General features: G+C 31.5%; 1 protein-coding gene across 1 annotated transcript; it reads right to left on the minus strand.

Annotated features, from left to right (window-relative positions):
• Positions 1-5,433: 5,433 nt before the first annotated feature.
• Positions 5,434-13,199, minus strand: LOC111703155 (histone-lysine N-methyltransferase SETD7). The gene is made up of 9 exons (XM_023475031.1): positions 13,124-13,199; positions 11,829-11,881; positions 10,773-10,922; positions 10,418-10,541; positions 9,518-9,720; positions 8,704-8,937; positions 7,580-7,710; positions 6,986-7,034; positions 5,434-5,851 (listed from the first exon to the last, which is right to left on the minus strand). The coding sequence occupies exons 1-9, from the start codon at positions 13,184-13,186 to the stop codon at positions 5,692-5,694; spliced, it is 1,167 nt and encodes a 388-aa protein (XP_023330799.1). The 5' UTR covers positions 13,187-13,199; the 3' UTR covers positions 5,434-5,691.
• Between the last annotated feature and the right edge of the window lie 756 nt (positions 13,200-13,955).

Consider the following 13,955-nt stretch of genomic DNA (forward strand, 5'->3'; position numbering starts at 1 on the left):
TGAGCTGGCTTTGAAAAATTGGGCTATGAACATGCATTTCAACCCTATACCTATTCTTTAAGGCCTTTTTCTAAGCTATACATAGATTCAGATTCCCCCAGCCTTCATAGGGTTAACACTGATCTCTTAAAGATCTTTAATATTTCAAACTTAGATTACATTATCTAAAAAGATTCATAGTTTGAAATATCTAAGGTCTTCGAAATTGGGCTGAAAAATAGAGGGATTAGAAAATTTGAATTTGTGGCAAAGACTTATAAATTCCTTTAGGTATGATTTGGTGTCAAGTGTTTTGCTTGATGTTTTCTCTCCCCTACTTCTCCTCTTCACTTCCCTTCCCTGGTATGCATACGCTAGGTAAGTAAACATCTATATCCTGTATCCAATGATACTTCCCTTCCCTGGTATGCATACGCTAGGTAAGTAAACATCTATATCCTATATCCAATGATACTTCCCTTCCTTGGTATGCATACGCTATTTAAGTAAACATCTATATCCTACATCCAATGATCTTCCCTTCCCTGGTATGCATACGCTAGGTAAGTAAATATCTATATCCTATATCCTATTCCTATTATATCTACATAATAGCTAAAGTGCCCTAGATCATCCTAGTTCAGCGCTAGACCCTTATCGCAGCCTACGCCACCTTAAAAGGCCTATCCTCTAACCTTTTGGGAAATTGCCGCTTGGGAAATTGCACATTTGGGAACTTGCCATTTTGGACATTGTTCCTTGGGAAGCCACCCTTGGGAAAATTCCTAACACCTTTATCTTTATAAAAATTAATTTTTAATTTTGTTCTATTTAGTTTACCAAAAAAAAAGAAATTACAATTGAAAACGAATAAAATAGCATGAACGTTTCAATAATTTTCTCAAATATTTGCCTAAAATTGTATCTTTTTTACTTGAAATTGGAGACCGTTGATATTTCCAACAATGAAATCTGCTCAATTTAACTAGCAAAACCATCAGGTTTCAAAGTTAGAGGGATTAAAAATTCAAATTTTGTGTCCAATAATAAGCTCCCTACTTTTTTTAAAATATTGATATTCATTTATGACGAACAATCTTTATCCTTTTCTTATTCCCAGATTTTAAAATGAATGAAATTGAAGATTTTGAACATTGTTAAATTTGTTTTAAATTTAGCCTAGTTTAAAATCAAATTTTAACCCTGAAATAAAATTAGAGCATCAAATATTTTTTATTTAATTTTTAGTATTTTAGCATTTTAGAGAATCAATGACATATTTGATTTTTTGAGAGATTCCCATTTGTTTATAATCTTAAAATGTTTGGATGATAAATGAAAGGGTGTGTTTCTAAGTAAAAAATTCTAAGAAAAGTGCTTTTTCTAAATTGAAATAGTTATGTTAATAATCAAGGATACTTCCAAGAAAATGAATTTAACCTTTAATTGCATGTTGTTTAAAAAAATCAAAATAAAACTTATATAACGTTTTTCTCCAGTTTTTATTGCATAATTATTAGTTATCAAATAAAAAATAAATGATTAGTTAGACCTCTGACCTCTGACCTCTGACCTTTTGAAGGAAGATGACATTGAAACATCTTGATTAAAGAATTTTTTTTTATAAATAGCTTGAAAATAACCTTAGTAAAATATGGGCCTTTGTAGAGTGTTCTCTGCATGGTACAATTGCTAACTTTTTAAAATCTCAACTTGAGTTTAACCCTCGTCTTCATATTCCCCAATTTTATAAGTCTCACTGTATTAGGATGAAAGACCAAGACATATCCAGTCCCAAGAAGACACGATCCCCCTGGCGGAGTTGGAAAGCCTGTACAACTCGTACAACCTGCCAGCAGCCCAGGGATAGAGATGTGCATTATTTCATCAACGAACACAAAATATTTTAAAATTAACAAAAGCGTTTTTTAAAAAGTTTGCGTAAAATGGGCGAAAAAATTGGATCGTTTAAAGAAAGCCCATTAACAAACGATTTCTAAATCGTTTGCTTGAACGCACTTGATATTAATGAAAGTTTTTTTGTGAACGATGGAATTTTTTGAACAAACTTTAGGAAAAATGATCGTATTTTATGAACGGTAAATTTTTGGACAAACTTTAGAAAAATTATCTTTTTATACTAAACGATTTTTTCGAACAATCTTTGAAAAATACGACCGTTAATTTAACTTAACAAATGATTCTATTGAACAAATAATTTTACTAAAGGAACGATCTCACTACAAAAGATTAAATTGAACATACGTTCGTTCAGTTGGAAAACGAATAAAATTGATGGAAAATGAACGATCATTTTTTTAAATTAAAATTTTGAATGAGAATGAAAATGAATGAGAATTGAAGAAAAAAAAACAATTTCGCCCATCTCTACCCAGGGAGAAAACTCCGTGTATGGTCTAGACGGATTAAGATCTGGTGATGTAGTCCCTGGACTGGAAGCTAGACGGTTCCCACGTGCTGAACCTAGAACTAAGTCTAAAAAAGAAGGCAAAGTTTAATATTTAATCCGACTTTCCAACCTCGTAGCTCCTTTAGTTTTTATTGTACGCGTAAGTATAGGAAAAGCAAATGTATTCGGTAATCTTCAACCTAAATTTATAGAAATCAACAACATTGCCGATCTTCTCAAAAGCTCTTCTATAAGAGTTGTTATTATTAAAAACATTTCAATCTAAATCTTACATATTTATTTTAAATTGACATGATTTGACAGACAACGGTGAAGACATTTTAATACAAAATACAAATTTTACCATTGCCTTCCTTGTTTCTGCTGCTGTTTAAATTCGAAAGTCCTTTTCATAAGTGAGCCGAAGTTGAAATTTTTGAAAGAAAAAGAATTTTTAAAAGTTCTTTTTTGTCAAAAAGAAGCTGATGGTTTCCCTTATAATCAAATTTTCTAAGTTAATGTTATAAACGTTTGATATTTATAAGTTGACTATTAAATTACAGTTTAACATATTAAAGGTCTTAAACATCATATTTTAACAGTATAGGGATTTAAAAATGGTAGTTTTTAAGTGTTCAGTTACTTTACTTATTTTACTTTACTTACTTTACTTATGGTTCTTAACAATTTACAATATTTCATAGTTAATATAGTAATAGCCTTAAATTAATGGAATAGGAAGACGACATTATAGCAATATCTTCCTTTTTCAAAGTTTTCTGGTTCTCACCTGAACGAAATATTTTAGGAAAGCAAGAGTACGATGAGTGGATTTTGTCAAACCTTGGTTAAACATCTTAAATACAGCTCAGTTTCCGTCATCATGGTTTATTAGATATAAACTCCGGCCCTCTGGTTTAATTAGGGATAATAATTGTTAATTTTTTCAGAAATAAATAAACTTCACATGCATTATTATTTCATCGGAAAACTATGTTTTTTTTTCGCCCACAAAAATGTGGCCCATCTCTAATCCTGCATAGTATGTTTTAATATAACAATAGTCGGACTAAATAGACGAGCAAAGGGAGCTAACACGGGGAATTACCTTCAACCAATTACAGAGAGAGGCGAATTATAGGCTGGGGGGTTCTGAATCTTTGTATCGCCTAGAGAATACGTATAGGGTTTAAATGCACATTTATTGCCCAAATTTTTGAAAAAAAATACCAAAAAAAAACCAAAAAAAATGTTTAAAATCTTTTTTTTGTTTAAAAGAAATATCAAAGTGTGAGACATGTTTCTGCATACCTTTTTCAAGGGCTTTTCANTTAAAATCTTTTTTTTGTTTAAAAGAAATATCAAAGTGTGAGACATGTTGCTAGGGCTTTTCAAAAATATAGTTTTTAGATCTGTATCTTTAGTCATAAAAAAGTTGTGGGTTATATATTTTTTTTTTACACAGACCGGACTTTTAACCGCCCTATGCTCTATGCACAAGGGGGGGCGTATAGTATTTTTTGAGTTAATCAATCAATCAATATATCAAATAATCATTTATACAATTTACGAATCAATCAATATATCAATTAAACAATCCTCCAATAAATCAATCAATCAATTGACCATTTAATCAATCTATCAATAAATCAATCAATTTAGAAAATAAAATCTTATCTTTTTAATTTGTAATTCAATAATAATAATTCAATCGATCAATATATCAATATATATAAATATCTATCTATATTACTATCAATCTATCTATCTATCTATCTGTCAATCTATCTATCTATCTATCTATCTATCTATCTATCTATCTATCTATCTATCTATCTATCTATCTATCTATCTCAAATGGTTTCTATGAAACGGTCCTGCAGTTCTTGTAGTCTCTCCTGACCAGTGATTCCTTAATTAAACTCAGGATCTGAGGAAACCAATTATTCATCAGTTTTTTTTATTTTTTTCAAATTTATTTTTCTTTCTGTTGCTTTTTCTTGAATTTTTATTTTATTCTTTTTACTTTTCTTTTTCTCTGTGTAAACCTTGAATTTTTTTGCTACTCATTCTTCTATTTTAATTTTTTTTTATATTTGTATTTTTTTGAGGTTATAAAGGTTTGTCAAAATAATAAACTGATAAATTAATTCCCATCTAAGAAGGAAGAGGAAAAAAAAGAATAAAGAAAGAAAAAGAAGAAGATGTTAAAAAATTACGATTAAAATTTAATTTCAAAAATTCAAAATTTAATGTTTGAAGAGGAAAAACTTAAAAACCTCCAAAAATAGAGGTTGTGGGAATAATTTGCCCAAATTTTAAGAAAAAAGAGTAAAGGAAATGAGAAGAAAAGTGGCATGTATGTTGTTTTCATTTTTTAACCCTATTTGACCCCCCCCCCGCCGATCGTTTTTTTGCGATAACTCAAAAATTATTTTAGCTAGGAAGCTCAAATTTTCTGGCTTTTAACGTACAGTTATTAACAAAACATTAGCACATGAAAAAATATGTAAAAGTACTGCAGCAGGAGAACTTTGATAGCTTTGAGCTGTTGTTACAAAGCTCTCCTGTGATCCTGAAGATATCAATAATTTTTTTAAGAAGGTTATATGGCTACGCTCAATAAAACACGTCCGAGGTTTAAATAAAAATACTAAAATGTTAATATACTTTTTTATTTATTATTTATTTTTAACAAGAAATTTTATAAAGTTTTGTTGCATTCAAAAAGTGTTTATCATAAACATTTTTTAATTATTTTCTTTGCCAACTTATTAGTGAAAGTTTATATTTTTTCCTAGAATACAAATTTTAAATAGTTTACTAATGCCTTTTTACGGTTCATAAACCTTAAAAGATAAAAAATTATCGTTACCTTGATATTAATGTATTATAAATAGTGCGAGTAATTGTTTCACATAAAAATAAAAATTTCATGTTTTAGGTTGACTTTTAATTTTTGAAAATTTTACTTTTTTTTAAAAAGATTTCTGAAGAAAAAATAATTTTTCTAAAAAAATGGTCTGCGGATTTATTAAAAAAATTTGCATTTTAATCCCATAATTCAATATTTTTTATTTTAGATATTAAAAATGAAACCTGCAAAAAAAAACAAATGGGCAGTGAAAAAACACTAATCCCTTTTCTTTACTCACTCTAAAAAAGTGTCACAGTGATCATGCAAAAATTTTTGAGAATTTGGTCAATTCCTTCTTTAAAAATAAAGCTAAAATATACATGTCTAGGGCTTAAAATCAAATAAAAAAATTTATGCCAATTTTCACAGCAGTCTGTATCTATGTTTATGAAACCCGTTTAGAAGCTGCCAACACGAAAGAATCTAGCAATTGTTGGCATTGAACACAAAGGTTTTTTTCTTCTTTACTCATATTCTTCTTAGAACATTCAGCTTTCAGCAGCTTATCCAGATGAGCTGCATACCACAGAGGAGCTTTTCCAATACTGTAAAAACAAAATTTCTTAGTTAACTTGGACTAACCAGGGATAGATCATAGATACGATCAGTTTCTTCTTGAACTCAATCAACCGGTAAATTTAGGGAGTGGTGTTTATGCTTTTTCATCTAGAAAGCATATGCCGAAAAAAGAGAAGAAAGGCGAAAAATTTGTTTTTATCCGGTCAAATTCTGATCAAAACTCACAGTAAGACCCATACAGACTGTGAAATATAGTCATAAAACTGTTATTGCAGAGACTTTTCCACTAAGCAACTGTGCAGTATTCACAGATCCATTACGCACTTTATAACAACATCAAATGTTTAAATGTCGTCTTTATACTACAAAGTTTTTGGGCTGCACTGTATATCAGTATTTTATCCGTTTTATACCATTGTATATATTATGCAATTATATCATGTCTTCTAAGTGTTCAATTGGTCAAAATTTAACATTTAAAAAATTTACACTCTTTACAAAATATTCTATAATCATTTTATGGAAAATTGGGGTTCTTGGGTTCTCATTATTTGGTCGTATTTTTTTTAATTTTTCTTTTCTGATCTACAATAAAAGAGTTAAATCACTTTTTTCTATAAAAATTTATTTCTTCTAATTGTGGTTTCGTTTTCAGAGTGCGTTGAGGATTTCTGATTCAAGCAAATGTACAAGAATTAAACCTTTTTCAACAAATGTACAAGGATTAAACCTTTTTCAGCAAATGTACAAGAATTAAACCTCTTTCAGCAAATGTACAAGAATTAAGCCTTTTTCAGCAAATGTACAAAAATTAAACCTTTTATAGCAAATGCACAAGAATTAAACCCTTTTCAGCAAATGCACAAGAATTAAACCCTTTTCAGCAAATGCACAAGAATTAAACCTTTTTCAGCAAATGTACAAGAATTAAACCTTTTTAAACAAAAAATACTGACAATATCTTTTCCATCATTGATAAGATAAATGTTTAAAGTGCACCATTTTTAACGTCCCACTTTTTAATAGAGTGCTCTTATAAGCACGTAACTTAAAAATGTTTTAAAACTATGAAAAATATACAAATTTTATTATCTTTAAAAGAGACAGACTTTTGAGCAATGCTTTTAAATGAAGAAAAAACATTGTTTAAATATACTTACTCATAGTTATAGGACACCCGCAGCTCTTCATGTTTCTTTATCGGTTTTACTGATATGTGCATGATTAATTTTATTTTTATTTTTAATTTGAAGTAAATGATTTATTTTAGTTGCCTTGTAATATATTTTTGTTTAAAACTTCTTTGCAAATGATTTAAGTTTGAAACTGCCTTGCCCTATCTCGATTGAGCTATTTTTGTCTAATATTGAATGGGGGGTGGGTGGATGAGCCACACCCTTATGATTTTTCCCTTAGAGTTAACATAGGGGAGTGTGATACATGTCCCTAGTCCAACTTTTCAAGGCCTGCTCTTTAAAACAAAGTAAAACCTCTATCTTTAATGGTTGGGGTGCAAAAGAGGACTTTTGAACAAATATGAATTTGAAAAACTGTTCTAATGTCTGCTGTTTTTAGTTTTTAAGATATTTAGATATAGGGTGTGTGTAAACCCCCTCCCCCCTCATAATCGTGATTGAAATTTCCTGATAAATGATTTATCTGAGTTTGCAGCTGAAATGAAAAATTACATCTACAGTACCTCATATAAGGTTTACTGAATAAGGTATAAAATGGAAAAAATTGAAAGCACAATCCTGCAAGGAGACATCTTATTTTACCCAGGAAAGGATGAATAACAAACCCAAACACTGTATTTGTTTCTTGGAACCAATCAAACCCATGGTTAACTTTATGTCCTAGTGTAGTTCGGTATTCTTCAACACTTCTGAAAATGCATGCACTGTATTTCCACTAACCAAAACCGGACCGAAGACTTTTGAGCAAGTCTGGGTTTTGCTGGTGGAAATACAGTGTGTTAGGTAGAGGGATTAACACTTAAAAGGAGTGTTACAACTTCCTCGATTTGTATGGGCGCTACGCTCTTCGGTATGAGACGTCTTTATCAATTTTCTCCTTATAGACGCAACAGATAGAAGTAAGATTAGTAGCGATGATAAGCGCTTTTTTATCGCATTAAGCCTATACCCCCTTTCATTTTTCGCGAACACTCCCTTTAAGCTTATACCCCCTTTCATTTTTCGCGAACACTCCCTTTAATAAAACAGTGTAGAGAATACTTCTATATATATACTTTGCTTGTCTGGGTGCAGTGTCTGTTTGTTTGTTTGTCCGCTTGTATCCAAGAAACGTCAAAACAGCTGAACCGATCAGGCCCGATCCAATTCGAAATTTTGCCACCTATTGTACTTGATAATCTATTTGGTTTATATTTCTATATCAAACTGCATGCAGTACACTTGTGAGATACAGAAAACTGTGGACTAGGAAGACGACATTAAAGCACAAATTAAGTGTATTTGTTACATGTTGTTACAAAGCAAATAGTTATACTTTAAGTTATTAAATCAATTAATAACTGAATGCACAATTGCCGTTATAGATCTCATGGGCATATTTGACTATTTAGATAAAAATGAGTCTAAAAGTCGTCTTCCTATTTATGAGTGGATTAAGAAAGCTATACGCAGTACAAATACAGACTATAGAAGGCAGTACGAGGTGGAACGCCAAATGAATAATCCCCTTCTACTAAATTTTATATAACATTAAAAAAAAATGTTATCATCCAAAACCTTCCTTGGGGTCATGTGAGGTCCAACACAAAATGTGGAACCGTTTGGTTCAGCCGTTTTGACGTTCATTGAATACAAAAAGGCAGATAGACAGGCAGACAAACAAAGTATATATATTTATTTACCTGTATTTGGGCGGTATATCAATAACCAAATCTTCATCAATCCCCCAATGTTTAGGACTTTGCCTTCCAACTGATATCGTAAAAACAAGAGCGGCGTGTCTTTCATTCCAAGTCATATTATTGAACAAGTAGTTTCTGTGAAAGGTTCTGAGTCCACCAAAATATGAAACTAGATCTCCAGGCTCAATATCTCGTTTTGCAAACAGTCCTTCCCCGGCTCCAGGGATTTTTGATCTTCCAACAGGGGTTAATATTAACATTTACTTTTTTAAACATACATTATCTTGATAGAAACAATCTTAGAACATTTTTATAACTTCCCTCCTTACTTTCTTATTTGACAAAGATTATCATTTTTATAAAAGAATAGATTTCCTTAATCTTATTTAAAGGGATTGCGTAATTTTCTGATCAAAAGGTAAAAGATAGTCTTGTGGCCGAATTTAAAGAATTTGAGCTGCGGTTTAAATTTAAGCTGCGGTTTAAATATGGTTGGTTCAACTTAAAATTGTATCAAATGTTTCAAGATTTAAGCCGGCGCTAAATTTAAACCGGGTTTTGGCGGATTTAAACCGCGGCTCAAATTCTTTAAATTCCATCTCTGTTAATCTCTGAAAACTCTGATATGTTTTCCTGCAGCATAAATGCGCAAGCCACTTTTTTAGAAATCCCTGAGTCAGTTAAAACAAAAAGTTTTGTAAATTATGGACATTGATCAGACAAAATGAAAGGAGTAAACAAACAGATAAAATTCAAAGAAACATTTCTTCAGTTAATCAGGAAAAATTATTCTTAAAAACTCATTTAACCCTTCCTTCCAACATAGACTGTTCTGTACTCATGAGGGTCTATGGAGCGTCTTTGTGAACTAATAAAGGGTTCGGTCTGTGTGTCTTTTCTCCAGAATCTTCTAGGAGACCGAGGTTTAAAAACCAATTCTTTAATTCCTTTCCGTAGCCTATCTCCTGCTATTTTCACTTCGTATCCATACTGAAGTTCTCGGCCATCAAAAAACCCCTGAACAACAAGAAATAAACTTAAAATTGTGCATGGCCTCATGTGTTGTAAAAAGAACCGTACAATTGCTGCAAATTGTAATTTCGTCATTTTCGTCAACATGGCCGTAATTGGAAAGGCACGGTGGGGGAGGGTGAGGGAAATCGGCACATGCTCCCCCCCCCTTTAAGATCAAATTTTAGGTTAAATAAGTTCTTTTTTACTTTGAACTTTTTTACACTGCGTTTGGAATACTATTTTTATTCTTATATAGACTGTTAGAGAACTTTCCCATGGGTCGTTAGCTAATTGAATATCTATATCTATATCTATATCTATATCTATATCTATATCTATATCTATATCTATATCTATATCTATATCTATATCTATATCTATATCTATATCTATATTTATATCTATATTTATATCTATATCTATATCTATATCTATATCTATATCTATATCTATATCTATATCTTTGGTGATAACTCATGAGTCTTTCAATTTTGACTACTTCTAGCCGGCGGGGTGTTATGTTTCAAAATCTTATCAGGGGATTTTTTTTGTAAAATTTCATCCCGCTTTACAAAATTTTTCCAAAAATTTCGTATTCATTTTTTATCAACTTAGTTAACAATCCTGAATCAGTCCAATTTTTATAAAATTAGTTATTAAAAAAAGTTTTAAACGATAATTGTATCGAAATTAAAGCCACCTGGATTCCAGTTTTAAAATCTGGATATATATATGTCAAGTTTCCTCGACCCAAGATCAGTAGCTCCTTATCCCCGTACAGAAACCCATCATGCCTCTGATTTCCAACCCACAGCCATCCTTTCCTACTCCAGGGGTTTTCAGCGAAAGAAAACTTTCGGATTTCTCAAACTTTTTCGCGAATTTTCGCATTTTTTTCGAAATGAATTGTGCAAAATGATGCGAAAACAATGCAGAATTTTGTGAAATATTTTTATTTTTTATCGCGCGAAACAGATTAACGTAACATGAATTTTTTTCACAAACGGAATGCGAAAAAATGCTAAACGATTTCCTTAATTCGCTGGAAACCCTACCTACTCGTTTTCGCTCCGGGAACCATTATAAGCTTCCTGTCCTTGGTATTCAAGTATCCAGGATAGAAGGAGGATAACGTATTACAGTTTGTATCCAAAAGATGAACATTTTTACCAGAAAGTATAATTTTTCGCCACCAAGATACCAAACTAGTTAATAAAGAGTAAAGCATAAATATTAAATCTTAAATAGTGATGCGTTCTTGCGTAAAATATTAATATACATGGTGTCCCGCGAAACATGACGGTAGTTGTCTTTGAGTTTTGAAATCATTTCCGGCATTAGTTTGTTAACTTACTTTAGTATGATGATTCTTGAAACAATATAGACAAAATTCTCCTAGTCCTGGCATTTCCAAGTTCAGAGTTCATTTTATTAAATAAAACTCCGGTAATATTGAAAGCAGAACACATTTTGGAAATGCCAAGACTAGGAGTTAACTCTAGAAATTTATTACTTAACGACAACGTAGGTTTACAAAAACATGCCACAAATTATTTCAAAATCAAATAGTACCTTCAAGTCGTCTTCCTCCTGACATATCTCGTGGGACACCTGGCAAGCAGAGGCGCAACTAGGACTTTTGCTAGGGGGGGGGCAATATATTATTTTAATTCCCGTTCCGTTCCGTTCTTTTACTAATCGTTCCAATATTTTTAAGAACGCGTTCTAAGCGTTCGTTTTTTTTCGGAACGATGGGATCGTTCTAGATCGTTCCGTTCGTTCTCGGGAAAGAACGATCGTTCCACCGTTAACGTGCCCAGCCCTACCTTTAGCCTTGAGAATTGAGAAAGATAAAAATATATTTGTTAAAACTAACTATAGTATAATAAAATTTCTGCAATAACTCTATTGGTTTTCTTATTCCTGAGATACTGATTTTTGCCATTCTTTATTTCTTTTCATTCTGCAGGGGGGGGGGGGGGCCCCCCCCCCCTATCAGGTGCTAGGGGAGGGCGCGCGCCCGGCCGCCCCCCCCCCTAGTTGCGCCTCTGCTGGCAAGTACATTTTCTTCTAGATTGAATAGAACATTGTTCTGTTAAATGTTTGTTTACCTTTCTTGAATGTGCTGTCTGTTCCATTCTATCTTTTTTGTAGAATTTCTTGCCTGAAGGAAATCATTAAAAGAAATTATCAACTTAATTTTCAATTCGAACTAAATGTGTTATTTTCCCATAAAAAGGATTGTGAACGCAATTTTAAGTGACCCTCTACTTGTACAGGGTGACCCCAAAAAAACGGGATTAGAGTTTTTAGCCCTGTAAATTATTAGAAAAGAAATAAAAATGTGCTCCAGTGTAAATATTAATAAACATTTAAGAATTTTTTTTTCATCCAATTCTTTCATTTGCATGGTTTGGTATTCAACTATGTAATGTTACCATTTAAAAGTAATAGAAAATAAAGGAAATCTAAAGCCTGAAACTGATGTGAGTAAATCTACAGAGTATAGGAAAAAATATATTTACATAATAAAAAAAAGATCAAATAATGGTTGATACTAACGAATCGTGGAAAGCGTTTCATTCGTATCATATGACAAGTTAATCTTAAACCTTCTTCTGATCCTTCATGATTACTAACTTACAAGTAAGCCTCTTTCCATGCTTACAATAATATTTGGAAATCTCTTTGTTAACTTTGGCACACATAAGTTGTAAAAGACAGAGAGCTTACCCCTAAAGTGTTTTTTTCTAATCGGTTTCTTAATTAAGAAAAATTAATTTTACTTTCCAGAAGTCGCATGGAAAAAAATAGTTTCATGTGTATTAAATTTAAATGAAAGTTATGCGGATTGAGTTCATACAGTGTGTATGTACAGTTTTTATTTGGAGAATTTAACACCATTTTAGAGATAAACTTACATAGTTCTCTAATCCCAGCCGTCGATGATCAGTCAAAAGTTTATAAAGTACAGCTCTAAATGGGGTATTCCCCTTTTTTGCTTGGAGGGTCACTTGATATTATGTGCACAGTCTCTTTAAAATGAAGGTAAACTTTCCTTTATTACAATTTAAAGTAGATTGCAAGCAAAGTTCTTTCCCCTGTATAATCTCTTTGATTTACAGAACAAAGGTTAGAATAGAAAGGAAATAAGACTACGCCTGGGGGAGAAATTTGCTTCATCCATTTGAGTCTGAAAAGGAATTCAAAGTGTACAACACGGGCAGCCGTAGTACATTTGAATCTCTGAGCCGGGTCAACTATTCCGGTCCCAGTTTGTACTGTATCGCCCAGAAATTGGGTAAATAAAGCAGACACTCAATAGGACTAGCCAGTGCAACAAGGTTGACACGGTCAGACTTTAGGTTAAATTTACTTTTACTTTTTATTCTCTTTAATTATTTACCTTAACATCGGAATAGAGGCTAAACACAACAATAATAATAATAATATAATTATATTTTAACATGGTTCTTATTGTTCATAAGGTTTCTTGTTGACTGGAACACGAAAAATAATCATTTTATAAATAGTTAATGCGCAATACAGCTTGGTGCAATTGCGAATTCCATGGGAGGGGGGGGGAGTAAATATTTTTCAAAATCCCCCCCAGGAAAATATCATAGGTCGCCCCTGGATCTATATTAAAGATACATAAATAATGAAGTAACAGACCCTTATTAAACATTGATTCCTAGGCCTGAGAAACAAATATAGGACAAATACAGACTAACGCTAAATAAAAAAACAGGCTTTAAATTGAACAAAAAGCGTGTCTTGTAAATGTACGTGTAAATGAGGTCACATGTCTGCTATAATATTAAATGTGTAAAACTAAGAATGATAACTATAATATTAAATAATAATATTAAATGTCTAGATGTAAGAATGACAACTTTAATATTTAATGTCTAGAACTAAGATTGGTTGCTTTGATGTTAAATGTCTAGAACTTAGAATGACAACTATCATATCAAATGTCTAGAAATACGAATGGGTGCTATAATATTAAATGTATAAAACTAAGAACGACAACTATAATATTAAATCTCTAGAACTAAAAAAAGGTGCAATAATATTAAATGTCTAGAACTAAGAATGGCAACTATAATATTAAATGTTTAGCACTAAGAATGAAAACTATAATATTAAATGTTTAGAAATAAGAATGGCAACTATAAATATTAAATGTCTAGAACTAAGAATGGCAACTAAAATATTAAATGTTTAGCACTAAG

The sequence above is a fragment of the Eurytemora carolleeae genome, unplaced genomic scaffold, assembly GCF_000591075.1.
Source record: "Eurytemora carolleeae unplaced genomic scaffold, Eaff_2.0 scaffold62, whole genome shotgun sequence".
NCBI classification, from domain to species: Eukaryota; Metazoa; Arthropoda; class Copepoda; order Calanoida; family Temoridae; genus Eurytemora; species Eurytemora carolleeae.

What these genes read in the sequence shown, in the direction of transcription:
- LOC111703155 (XM_023475031.1), bottom strand. Translation starts at nt 13,186, where the DNA reads ATGTTAAAATATAATTATATTATTATTATTATTGTTGTGTTTAGCCTC. An exon ending in AGACAGCACATTCAAGAAAG is followed by an intron (nt 10,923 to 11,828) that starts GTAAACAAACAT and finishes TTTATTAACTAG; the next exon opens with TTTGGTATCTTGGTGGCGAA. An exon ending in GATATACCGCCCAAATACAG is followed by an intron (nt 7,711 to 8,703) that starts GTAAATAAATAT and finishes ATGCATTTTCAG; the next exon opens with AAGTGTTGAAGAATACCGAA.